Raw genomic sequence first — 12,945 nt, 5'->3', positions numbered from 1 at the left:
TTTCCTGGTCAGCTTCCAGATGTCTATTTGAGTCATAGCCATCGCAATAAAGTTTTTTTGCGTGTCTTAAAAATATAATTAAATCACATGGAATGCAGCGTCATCAGTTCATCAGCGATACAGGTGAGGACGTCCCATGTCGCATGCGCGCTGCCACACTCCCGAACAAGGGAGGCACCGTCGTTGAATTCAGAAGATAGTATATGCCTAGCTATTTTCACCTCAAAAACGAGAAGAAAAAAAGAAAAAAGGTGTTGAATGCACGCATAAGCACTTGATCCAACTGACATCTTTGTTAATCTAAAGTTTATCTGTTAAATTTTACACGCACACGATTTTTGCACGCTACCTTGAGTATATACACAACACATCAATCCCCTCAAAAGAAAAGGAGAGTATATACACATCATATGGAGTAACACAGAACAACACAAAACGAAGGTTTAGATGACCTCTTTTGTTGTTATTTATTTCTTATCCTTCGTTGAAGCCTTTAATTTAAGCGCACTACTAGTTCTGGGTAGTAGAAGCGGTAGTTTTCTTCTTGGCGCCGTGGTCGACGTCGACGAGGCCTTCGTTGCCGGCGAGCATGAGGTACTTGTCCCTCCTCGTCAGCCCCGTGCACGTGTACCCCAGCGCCTCCGCGATCCGCCGCTGCACCTCGTTCGCCGCGGCGCACGGCGCCTCCGGACCCCCGCCGCCGCCGTCGCACTCGATCTCGATGGTGTCCAAGAACTGCATGATGTAGGCCGGCACGGGGTTCATGAGCAGGAACAGCGGGTCCAGCGCCTTCCAGCCCCCCGCCGTCGTGCCGTGGAACATGCCCACCGACGAGTGCAGCGCCACGGGCGCCACGCCGCAGCCGAGCTCGGCGAACAGCGGGCTGAACCGCAGCAGGAAGGGCTCGCGGCAGGTGGTGCCCTCGGGGCAGACCACCAGCCCGCCGCCGCCGGAAAGCTTCGCCTGCATGGCGGCGCGGTCCGCCGCGCGGTCGCGGGTGAGGCGGAAGGTGGGGATCGGCGACAGGATCTCCGAGAGGCGGCTGATGCTGTACGTGGCCGCGGCGAGGTCGGCGCGCCCGGCGACCGCGGCCACGTAGAGGGGGTCGAGCAGGGAGCGGTGGTTGCAGGCGAAGAGGTTGGTGGCCGCCGAGGAGGAGTTGGCGATGACGCGGGTGTGCATGCCGAGGGCCGCGAGGAGAGGCACGGAGAGGGAGAACGGGAGGATGAGGAAGGAGGCGATGCGGGCGACGGCGAGTGCCGCGCCAAGCGGCAGCCACATGAACATGGCGAGCGTCGCGGCGGCCGTCGGTCGGAACGCGATGCGGCCGTCGTGGAAGATGAGCGGCTTCGGGTAGCGCCGCCGCGGGAGCGCGTGCCATCGCCGCCGCGCCGACTCGGTCGGCACGTATACCTCCTGCGTCCACCATTCCATCAATGTGTAGCCATACAGCAATTAATTAAAAGGAACTTGCACAGGTGCCAGAAGAAAGTTGAGTAGAACGCAGTACATTCTAAAGTGAAAAATTGCACACACTGCATGTTTTGTTCATTTTGCTAAAAGTTTCCCAAAGTGCAACGAAGGTTGAACATACTTCTTTGGTCTTGCATTTAATTAAGGTGGATTTTACTTCAATTGGTGCTACCTAATATACTATTGTATACTAGTATTGCCTTCTTAACCGAGACCGAATCCATGTCCAAATGTTTCACCAAATTCACTCTCAATTTATTCAAGTCATCCAGATGAGCAGTCACGCAGAAAGCACTCAACAATCATGTTCTAGTGTTTAGCCAAATTTTACTCTGTCATTACTTCAGGGCTTAAAAGATGGTGCCCACGGCATGACCGAAACAGTAATACTGAATAGCACCAAACAGTGAGCTGTAACATGAGCAATTAATTTAAGTAGAACAAGATAGACACACATTTTAGCATCATGCATGCATGCATCACTTATATCACCCAGTAGAGTCAACAAGGTTTCATGTTAAGGTTAAAAAAAAAGGTTTCAAATGTTTCTAAAAAAACAAAAAAACAAGGTTTCATGTGTTTCTCAAACAAAAAAAAGGTTTCGCATGCATGTCCCAATAATATGTACATGGATACACATGCATGCACATGCATGTCCCAATAATATGTTCCCAGCCTCCCAGGGATACACTACTAGCTACTCCCTCCGTTCCAAATTATAATTCCAAAAATTTTGGAGAGTCAAACCATCTCAAAGTTTGACCAAAACTCTAGAGAGAAATATAAAAATTTATGACATCAAATAGGTGCGCTATGAAAATATAGCTAACAAAGAATCTAATGATACTTAATTGGTATCATAAATATTATTATCTGTCATATAAATTTGGTCAAATTTGAAAAACTTTGACTCTCCAAGACTTATAATTTGGAACAGAGGGAGTAGATATATATATATATAGCACGATCATGGATTTATGAGACGACATGGACGTCTACCAACGGATAACTTTTAAAAGGGATGGCAACGATTATGCGCTACGTGTTAGGCTGTGTTTTTACCCCGTCGGTCATGCAATCACGTATTGATGCATACATATTTCAAGCAGACAAGCACGGACCATGTACATATGTATTCCTGCTTTTTCTATCTGTGACCAAACAGCTTTGAAAGTGACAAATCGAACCTGCATTTACATCTTTGACAATCATTTCTACAAATATATTTATATATACCACCAAATTTAGCGCAAACTTGTGGCGATATATATGATGTCTACTTTCGATTGTGAATCGATCTGTTGGCACAGTGTCATTTTCACGTGTCAAATCGACACGTGAAAATTTGAGAACGAAGGTTAACTGTGCACCTATTATAGGATGAAAATCTATTTTGGAATAAACTGATGGGACGAGCTAGGTCTACAAACCTTGCAATGGTTTTGGAAGAGGTGGACAAAGGAGGACCCGAGTCCACCAACGCCAACGACGTCGTCACCGCCCTTCTCCGCCCTGGCGATCACCTTCTCCACGTCCAGCCCTCGCAGCACCTCGCTTTCATCCTGCGTGACGCCCAGGTAGCGCCCCCTCAACTCCCTCATCTCCGGCGCCACGACGGCGTCGACGCCGAGGTACTCTCTCAGGAACGGCTCCACCATCGCCCGCGGCATGGCGCTCACGCACACGGCGCGCCGGCGGGACGCCACCGCCGCGTCGAACACCTCGGCGCTCACGTCCTCCAGGAGCAGCCTGGGCAGCGCCGCCCTGCCCGCCCGGAACGCGTCCCTTTTCAGCCCGAGGAAGCTCACGACGGCCATGGCCTTGATCGCGCGGCCGTGGCCGAGCAGGCGCAGGGCCGGGTAGAGCAGCAGGAGGAGGAGGCCCCTGAGGAGGCCGCCAGCCTCCAGCGCCACGAGCATGAAGTAGGGGAAGGTGGAGGAGGACCTGAGCAGGCCGCCCTCGACCTTGCACACGGCGACGCCGCCGCCGCGCCACGCCGGGAGCGCGTCCAGCGTCGTCGGCACAACGCGCCCGTCCGGCCTCGCCGGCGGGGGCTGCGCGCGGACGACGAGGGCGTTGAGCCTCCTGATGAGGGCCTTGTTGATCTGGGAGCAGGACTTGGCGAAGGCCTTGGACATGGCTGATGCAGTGAGCTCGCTCGAGCGCGCGACAATGGCCGCAGCAGGGTTTGGCAGGCGCGGTGCTGTGGCGATGTGATGGAGCAGTTGATTGGGAAACGCGGCATCTGCATCTGCTGCTAATATATACACATCTGCAGCCAACTAAATTGTCTCTCATACGCTAATAACTAACTAAGCTTTTAATATCTACATATATACAAGTGTATGTATCTGGAGCGATGTCTTTGAACTCAAGATCATATATATAATATATATACGAACCAAACGAGAGGTCTGCAGCCGGCGTCGAGTGCCTTCCGTCGATGGGTAATCTGGCATGGACACGCTTGCAGAATTTAATGGACACACTTGCAATCCGCTCAATCTTTTTGTTAACGGGCAAACAGTATACAGTACCGCGTCTTTATTGATATCTATAAATAAATAAAACTTAGTGCAAAAAATATAGTCCTAGCTAGGTAGGAGCACAAACACGATTACCACTCCACAGCCGGCCGCCGGTTTCCACGATGCCGCACCTCACCTCTTGCTGGCGGCTTATCGTCGATTCGTCGGTGCCGCTTCCACTGCCCTACGACGACGATGCCGGGCACCGAGTTATATTAGCCGATGGATATGTTGCAGCTCAGAACGAACACATCGTCTCGCCGCTCGTTATATTCTGCTGCCTGCTATGTGCTCGATCTTTTGCAGAAACAAGAACACAAACAGTGTAGAAGAACGTGGTATCCAGCAGGCACAAATTTGATGGATAGTAAAGAGAACAAAAAGGTCCCTCGATCGGGAGATGCAGCCTGTTCGGATCGCTGGCTGAAATTACTGTGCTGCCGTGTTATGGCTGGCTGTGGGTTCTTGAGCTTTTATTCGAAGTAGATGCTACAGTAACCAGTCATCTCAAAAAACCATCCGGTGCAGTGAATCAACCAGCCAAAATCAGCCATCTGAACGGACTGTTCAATAGCTAGTACAGACTGAGCTTACAAGTAAGTATCTGATCGTGTAACCCTGCCGTAACTAATGACACCAAGGGAAAATGTTATGCAATAATTAAAAGCCATTGTTAATGATTTTGACCAATCATAATCACAATCACTCAAGATGGCCAAGATAGCTAGTGCCTTGTGGTTGTGGGTCTTAATTAAATCGGTCATGTACATATATAGCAACTGCATGTAGGTAGGTAGCATCTCCATGTATATTAGATCAGTCTCAGACCTAGCTCGGTGCACAATTTTGCTACACAGTTATAAGTCCGAGAACTTTGTAACTATATCGCCCGGATTTCATGGTGAGGGCCTTAGTCCTACGAATAGAGCTTTTTAGTCGAATTCAGTTTCAAACAGGGGCGGAGCCAGGAAGGCGTTTTTTTCATTGTTAGGGGGGGCCAACCATACAAATTTAATCAAAATTTAAATTTCTAATGGAACTTTGGGGACCATGGGGGGCCAGGCCCCTGCCCGCCCCCCCTGTCTCCGCCCCTGGTTTCAAACGTAACGGCCTACATTTTGGACTAGTATGTATCAAATATATTAGTGCTATTTTAAATCTTATACTAAGCGATACTAAATTTTGGACTAGTGTGCAGTTTTAAGCTAGGCAACATATTAACAGATAGCCGGCGGGCATTATATGAAATTTTTAAGGTAATTTCTTATTTCGGCAACGATTTGTACAATGGTGCGGCTCTTGTTTCCTAATAGCTCATGATCGAGAGAGCGAGCTGAGCCGGGTCGTCGACGCACCGCTTAACGACGTGCGCGCGCGCGGTTTTGGGGCCTTCGCAGACGTGCGCGCGTGTGGACGGACGTTGCACGCGCCTCCCATAAATTGCGACGAGACTTCGAGAGGCCTCGCCGGGGCGGGCCCCCGTGTTGCGTCCATCCCCTAGCTAGCTACTAGCTAGCACGGAGCTAGCTACTAGCTAGCACGGAGCTAGCTAGCCCATCCCGGCCGTTTCGCTAGTCGTCGCGGATTGGATAAAGATGAACGCGCCGGGAGAGACGAGGGCTCGAGCAGCTCCGTCGTCGTCGTCGTTGTATGGCACGGCACGCGCGCGCGGTGACTTCCTCTCTGGAGGGACACGAGCTGATCCGAGCCTGAGCCCCAACCGGCCCCCATTATTCAATGCTACAAAGGGGAAAGAGATCGGAGACCAACCCCCCCTGCAGCTGCGCACCCAAGGCAGCTAGCATTCGATGACAAGGATGCCACACGTAGCTAGCGGTGCGCGTTGGGCGGTGGCCGGGCGCGGAGACAGATACAGATGCATGTGCACAGGGCATGCCTGGCAGCCACACGATCGAGGGCTGATGATCTCACCGTGCCAGGGCTTTTATTCAATCTCGTGCGCGCCACCAAAGTCCATTCATTATTTGCATTGGTGCGACATCATATATATAAATAATCGACTTGGATGACTTGAAGGAAGGATGGAGATGCATGGCTGCCAGCCCCAGTGACAGACACGAGCTGAAGGAGACACACAGAGGATCGGAGTACGAGAATGCATGCTATTGCTATCCCAGTCCATTCCTCTGTTTTTAAGACGTCGCCTAGGCGACAAGACGGTGGCGGCTTGCCTTGCTTAAAGTCTCGTCTTAGCCCGCCTTAGCCCACCTAGGCGACAAGACGGTGGTGGATTGCCTCGCCTCGCCTTACCGCTTTAAAAACATAGGTCCATTCTATATAAACTGGAACGACTTGGTATACGCACGGTCTGAGATAATTCGATACATAACGTACAATTATATCTCGGGTGTCCACCGGGGACGAACACAACTCTGGAGCTAGACTACACACAAGAAGAATTTAATTTAATTCCGCGTCTCGTCCCTGGCTGCTGCTTTTGGTTCATGCATGTACAACGGGGAACGGCCCCCTACAACTTGAATATGGCCGCGCCGCTCGACGGCTTGGACGCGAACACGTACAGCCCCAGATCCGTTTGCTTGATCACTCCCCGGTCGATCCTTGATTTGTAGAACATTTCCTGCCAAAGCAAAGGTTCATGGATAGACGACGTTTAGTACTACTGCTTCAGTATTTGGGATTGGAGCGACAGATGATTGTAGATTCCAAGTAACTTGCCTTTAGATTGAGGATGAACTGCGGGACGATGGGTTCTTTGACTAGAGCGACTGCACAGCCGCCCCAGCCAGCTCCCGTGAGACGCGCTCCCAGGGCTCCATGGTCTCTACATATTTTCACAAGCTCCTCCAGCTCAGGGCAGCTGCAGGCAGAGGGTAATATATCAGTACGCTAATAAACAAACAAAGTATATGAAAAACTCGTCCAAACTTCAAAGTGTATGATTGATCTAGTATTGTAGTAAACCTAGCTTGTTCATGGCACAACAAGAGTTGTTGTATAGTTAACAGATAGTCGATCTGGTAGAACAATCGCCATGGACAGACAAATTTACGTAGCTATATATGGTCACAGATACATGCTCATAGGTTAAGCAGTAGACTGAAAATATACCTGCATTCATATAGCACGCTGCAGCTATAATGGCTTTCGTTCATAAGATCACCGAGTTTCTTAAGCTTATCTTCCTCACTGCACACAGACAATTAAGCATCAGGCCGTCATCACAACAATAATGCTTGCGCTAAACACACAATTTTTAGGACCAATTTACAAAGTAAACCTGTGAGGATCAACACAATATCTAGAAGATGAGAAAAGAAGGGCAGAAAAATAAGCTGATTACAAATGGCCAGCACACCTGAGCTTTGACGAGACAGTATCCCTGAAGGCATAAACCCGCCTTGCTTCCGAGTAGACATGACTAGCACGCTGAAATTAACATAGCATTACAATTAGTGTCTGCACTAAGGTTGAACCAAACTACAATTCAAAGTTTGCAAAATTGATAAACGGGTCCTCTGACCATGCACAATGGTTTTCATAAACAAACATGTTGTTCCATATATGTTATTCCATATTTGGTCACTAGGCCAAACGTGGAATAGCAGATTTTCTTTTTCAACTGGGAATAGCACAAACTTAGATGGCTTCAAGATTGCAAACTTTAAGGGCAAGAAATCAACCTGAAATAGCTTGTAGTGCTTTGCAGCTTTTATAACATCCAAGGAAGTTTGGGAGCTCTTGAAGATAGATGTCAGGCTTTCACCTGTAATTTTCTCTATTTCTTCTGCTGTATATGGCTCCTCAAGCAGAAGTTTCTGCAATGTTGCACAGTAGTACAAGTAAACAGTAAGATTGAAGATTCGTCACTTCCAATTTGCAAAGCATTGACCCTTTTAAACAAAAAGAAAAACGAGTTGTCTTATCCTTAGCCAACATCAAACAACCATATCCTGGTGAGTAACATCACGGAGTATCAAAATTATAAAAGGAAAGGAAGATCTAGCAAAGAGACTCTGCTGCCACTAAAAAAATACTGCCCAATCAAAGAAGGAATACCAATAATACTCATATACTCCAGATCCATCAAGTTAAGCTTATGCTCAGGAACGAATTAAAAGGCCCCACGGTACCAAGTGACTAACTGCATCCCAGATATTGAGATGCCTACTGTCAGGCCAACACGTGGCTCATCAAGGGCAGGGCTTGGTCATGGTTGATTGGCCTTTGAGCTCAAACATTGTTTCTTTTTTTTTCCTCTTGAGTGATGATGCACAGTCTTCATGTGTGTTCTCAAGAAATAAATAGGATAAATTGGCAGAACTGGATGCTAAAATTATAAAAGAACAACCTAGACCTGCAAACCTCTCTTCAGGAATAAACATAGAAAAACAATTTATCAAAACTTTTTAAACAAATATGCACCTTCACAGCTACTCCAGGGTCAGATGAACCTTCATTCCCAGCAAAAGAAACACATAGCCCCTCAACATCTGAGAGCGCTGTAACAGAAGAGACAGCTTTTTTGGCATCCATCCCTAGTTTGATGGCAAGAACAATCTGAAAGGTACAAGGTAGAGACATCAGCTAAATATATGGAAATGACAAGGAATAACTTTCTCTTGTGCGATCAGTTCCATGCTCAAGTCGAATTACAGCAAGTTATATTTCTTACAAGCTGAATTACGTCAACAGTACTTGTGTCATTTAATAAAAAAGGCCTCTGGCAATACTTATTATCAAGATGTATTCAACAAAAAAAGGTGTTTAGTTCAATTGACAAGGTATAGTGACAAAATATAGTAACAGAAAGGTGTATGAGATTGTCTTACTGCTGCTAAGCGACACTCCACAACACGGTTGTTGTAGTTTGTTGCGGCTGTCTCTGCTTTCTTGGACTCTGCCAAACAATGGGCAATAACAAATGTACCACCTCGAGGTAGTTGGACATCAGTTGCATGGATTGGGTTAAAGTCTATCAACTCAGCGAATCCAGGTTTGGCCATGATTGATATAGCCTGCAAAGTACAATGAGCTGTTAAATAGGAACAAGATCAATTGTAGCAATGAATTTTAATTTACTTAGTGGCTGGCGTGGCTTACAAAGAATACAAGAAACACCCTAAGTAAGAAAGTTCTGGATTGTATTACCTGATCCATACCTCCAGACTGTGTTCCAATGTGGCGCTCGGACAGACACGTGAATTGAGCAACTTCTTTCTGCATGATTTGAATATAATAACTTCATGAGTACTATAAATAGAAATTGCCCACTGGAAATTTTCTGTTACATAAAAAATATAATTGGTGAACATTCATCTGATTGGCAATCAAGTCAATGCCAGCTACTATGCATCAGCTTATGCAGCAACCACCATCAATTTAGGTGTGTGAGAAAAACTGTTGCCTTTTCGCCCCAAAAAAAAAATCAGTAATGGGTATCCACATTCCATTGGTCTGATCGATGTATTGTAAACAGGACATTCACTTCTACTGCATCCGCTACTTATATCTCCATTCGACATAAAATGCATTGGCTTCTTGCCAACCACAAAAATTAATTACTTTGCACCTTTGGGAAGTTTTTCTCAAGGACCCCCATGATAGCAATTGTTGCTGAACAGACAAATGCTGCAGAGCTTGACAGACCAGATCCTGCATAACAGTAGCAACAACAGGAAACTCATGATATTGCCCATCGACTGAAGAGAAGGAAACTAATTTTGAAAGAAAAGCACTGAGCTGGACCTTGAGGTACTGTGCCGTCAACAACAACATCAAGCGCAACAGGTTTGCCCAGATCTATCCCTTTTGATCTACAATATTCATATACGCCCTTGTATCTGTGGATGTAAAATTGTATGAGGATATGAATAATATAATCACTTTTTACTATCTGGGAAGCGGCAAAACCTATCAATATCCAGGTTTCTGCAGCACTAATTTAAAATCGCAACTTACCCACACATGAAATAGTGCCCCCATTTGTGGTTTTTTATGTCAATTTCCTGCACGAGAAACAAAATAGTTAGTGTTGTTAAAATCATGGCCAAATGTTATTACAGAAATTAGTCACCAAAAGGCATGTCATGTTTTGTACAGCACGCAGATTCAGTACTACATGTGAGCCGACAGATGTAAATGCAATTTGTTATCAAAAAAAGGAAAATACACTTGGGAGAAAACACAACTAACATTTTTAAACAAGCAAACTACTCCCTCCATACCCAAAAAACCTGACGTTTAGGACAGTGACACGGTCTCCAAAACACAACTTTGATTTCTTATTTCTCTAAAAATATTTATTAAAAAGTGATATAGGTATACTTTCATAAAAGTATTTTTCAAGACAAATCTATTCATATAATTTTTACATTTTCAAACTCAACAACTTGAGAGTTATTCATGATTTATATTCTCAAGGTTTGACTCAAACCTTGTCCTAAAAGTCAGGTTTTTTGGGTATGGAGGGAGTACATAGCATATGCTGCATCATGGTACCAGAAATTGGCATTTAATAGTTAAACTGTTAGCGTTAGCAGGGTGCTCGAGCTGTCCTGCAGGTCCACTACTCCCACTACGCGGAAACAGGGTAACCCACTACTCCCACTACGCTGTCCTGCAGATCGTCGCTGTAAGTCCCCATGGAGGAGGGTCCACAGTTCAGCGACCCACGTGGATCCCCAAATTATTAAGTTCACGGGCAAGGAACCGAATCGGCGGCAGGCCCCGTATCACGAGCTTTTTGTTGCGATATGCTAATTGATCGGAAGTAATATAACCACCGCAGCATAAAGATAGCAACAAGATTCTCGTGCCCTACCTCCCTCCCTCTCTCCCCCCACGCAATTGAACGCAAATTAATTCGGCGCACGGCTTGAGAATCTCACCTAAACATTCCCTGATAGCAACTGTCACCCCCAATCACCGCCCAAATTAAATCCCGATCGCATCGCATCCCCTACGAATCGTATCGCCAACTCCGACGAATTGCGCCGGAAGGAGCAGAGCCGAGCAGAGCAGAGCACATTGGTACCTTGTCGGGGTCGGCCGGGTAGACGCAGACGGGGTACTTGTCGTCGACATTGGCGACCCGCACCTGGCCGCCGTCTGCCTTCCGGATCGCGACGATCATGTCCTGGCGGATGGCCATGGGCAGCACCGAGTAGCCCTCGTAGTCGATGTGCTCCCCGATCAGATTCACCCTCCCTGCAGCGACATGCAAACAGACAACCGCGGCGATCCGCCATCCCCAAATCAGTCTCAACTCCTCAACGCACTGAGACCCCTAGTCCAACCAACCCGGGAGCAGCGAGCACCGACCTGGGGAGCGGGCGAAGAGCGCTGGGCGGGCGCCGTGGACGGCCTGGAAGCGGTCCCCGAGGCGCGCGAAGCGGAGCCGCGCCTCGTCGAGCTGGGAGCCCTCGCCGTAGACCGGCTCCAGCGAGGAGAGCGTCGGGACGAGCTCCGCCTCGACGCTCCCAGACGGCAGCTGCGCCATGGCCTCAGAGGAGGTGGTCGTCGTCGTCCTCGCGCTGCGGCGTTGTCGTCTCTATCCGTGTCGTATGGCGTGTCTCGAACGATTGACTGCGACTTGAAGCTTTCCAGTAGCTTCGTTTTTATACGCGACTTCCCCCTCAGGCCCTCACTGTAACTCTTGCGGGCCCACCGGTCAGTGCCCCCGCGTCCGAGCGTTCTCGAATCGGACGGTGAAAAGGCGGAGTCGGAGTAGTGGACGTCGTGGGAGGTGGCTATGTGGCACGTGGGCGGGCTAGCGTCCACGTAGGATTTCTGGACCTTTTCAGAAGAGGAATCAGATGATGATCAGCACTCCCACAGTCCTTTCCAGGTCAATTGTGTTGATGAATGATCACCCCGGTTAGTGAGGAATCAAATTCTGGGGTTGAAACATGGGCACATGATTTCCACAAAGGAATACTTACCTCACAAAACTTTGGGGCTGGAACATGCCCCGGCAGTAAAAGGCATTTCATCGCACTCCAGCGCGTGTTGGTAAGGCCCACTTTTACAGCGTGGAAGCTCAGCGCCTCCTCGCAGCACCTCCTCGATCCACTTTGGTCAATGGCGTGATGATGCGTCGCGGCATCTAAGATGACTGATTAAACAAATCTGCTTTGATTAAGCATCCCAAAGTGCGGTACACGTGGACGGAAGCGCAGCCCAACGCTAGCGTCGCATCACGGAGTGATGAAGAAGCCATCTGTATGCTGCAAGCCTGCAAAGTCCAATCCAGCATCAGGAAGGAAGGGGACACCGGCACACCGCCGGAGCCAACTACTCCTATCCAGCTATCCTACAGGGCTGGCATTGGCAGCACCATCAGAAAAGATTGGCAGCTCCAACCAGCTAGCAACAGTGCTTTCCTCTCACGCCAAATCAACCCAGCCACCTACCAGCCAGCTAGCTATAATTTTTTCTCACAATAAACCGGCCACCAGCCCAGCCACCAGCCAGCCGAACGAGGTGTCAACGTACGGTTGCGTCACCTAAACTGTTATCAATAAGGGGTTGATCTCTAAAAAAAGGGGAAAAAGTGCCGACGCAGTGGCGCCAGAGTTCAGCCACGACCCACGATCGTCACGAGGGCTGGACAAGTCCAAAGCTGGGCTCCTAGCCTCAGAAAACGTTATTCGGTTCCGCAGCTCACACATGTGCGGCGCAGAGCCACCGGCGTTGGCAACGGGCCAAAATCTGGATGGCAGCCCAAGGACGGCTTCTGTTCTGTCTGTACTCGCCCTCGAAATCTGGATGGTGTTCTTGGCTGCATCGGCAAGCAACGGCATGTATGCCAGCGGTTGCTCGAGGTGCCTGGTGGCGCTACATCGCCAGGTTCTATGAAGGCTGGCACCGTCGTTGGCCGGAGTTCACCGGCGTGGAGGTCAGCGAGGATGGTGGCACTACGGCAGAGCTTGCCTCCGCATGCTCGTGCACCGGACCAAAC

The 12,945-nt window shown here is 48.5% G+C and overlaps 2 protein-coding genes across 3 annotated transcripts; both read right to left on the bottom strand.

Moving 5' to 3' along the window:
• Positions 1 to 274: 274 nt before the first annotated feature.
• Positions 275 to 4,114, bottom strand: LOC120649206 (probable glycerol-3-phosphate acyltransferase 3). The gene is made up of 2 exons (XM_039925933.1): positions 2,904 to 4,114; positions 275 to 1,416 (listed from the first exon to the last, which is right to left on the bottom strand). Exons 1-2 carry the CDS (start codon positions 3,609 to 3,611, stop codon positions 511 to 513), a joined length of 1,614 nt encoding a protein of 537 aa, XP_039781867.1. The 5' UTR covers positions 3,612 to 4,114; the 3' UTR covers positions 275 to 510.
• A 2,161-nt stretch (positions 4,115 to 6,275) lies between these two features.
• On the bottom strand, positions 6,276 to 11,578 carry LOC120649205 (galactokinase-like). 2 transcript variants are annotated; one of them, XM_039925932.1, is made up of 14 exons: positions 11,307 to 11,578; positions 11,020 to 11,192; positions 9,945 to 9,991; positions 9,732 to 9,826; positions 9,556 to 9,638; positions 9,135 to 9,203; positions 8,816 to 9,001; positions 8,409 to 8,543; positions 7,667 to 7,801; positions 7,342 to 7,412; positions 7,095 to 7,172; positions 6,702 to 6,843; positions 6,461 to 6,603; positions 6,276 to 6,424 (listed from the first exon to the last, which is right to left on the bottom strand). In XM_039925932.1, exons 1-13 carry the CDS (start codon positions 11,482 to 11,484, stop codon positions 6,493 to 6,495), a joined length of 1,503 nt encoding a protein of 500 aa, XP_039781866.1. In that variant the 5' UTR covers positions 11,485 to 11,578; the 3' UTR covers positions 6,276 to 6,424; positions 6,461 to 6,492. The 2 variants fall into 2 exon arrangements, with proteins under 2 accessions (XP_039781866.1, XP_039781865.1); XM_039925931.1 differs by having other exon boundaries at positions 6,294 to 6,603.
• Between the last annotated feature and the right edge of the window lie 1,367 nt (positions 11,579 to 12,945).

Source organism: Panicum virgatum, chromosome 9K (genome assembly GCF_016808335.1).
Source record: "Panicum virgatum strain AP13 chromosome 9K, P.virgatum_v5, whole genome shotgun sequence".
In the NCBI taxonomy this organism is placed as follows: Eukaryota; Viridiplantae; Streptophyta; class Magnoliopsida; order Poales; family Poaceae; genus Panicum; species Panicum virgatum.
This window is presented reverse-complemented; position numbering and strand designations above follow the sequence as displayed.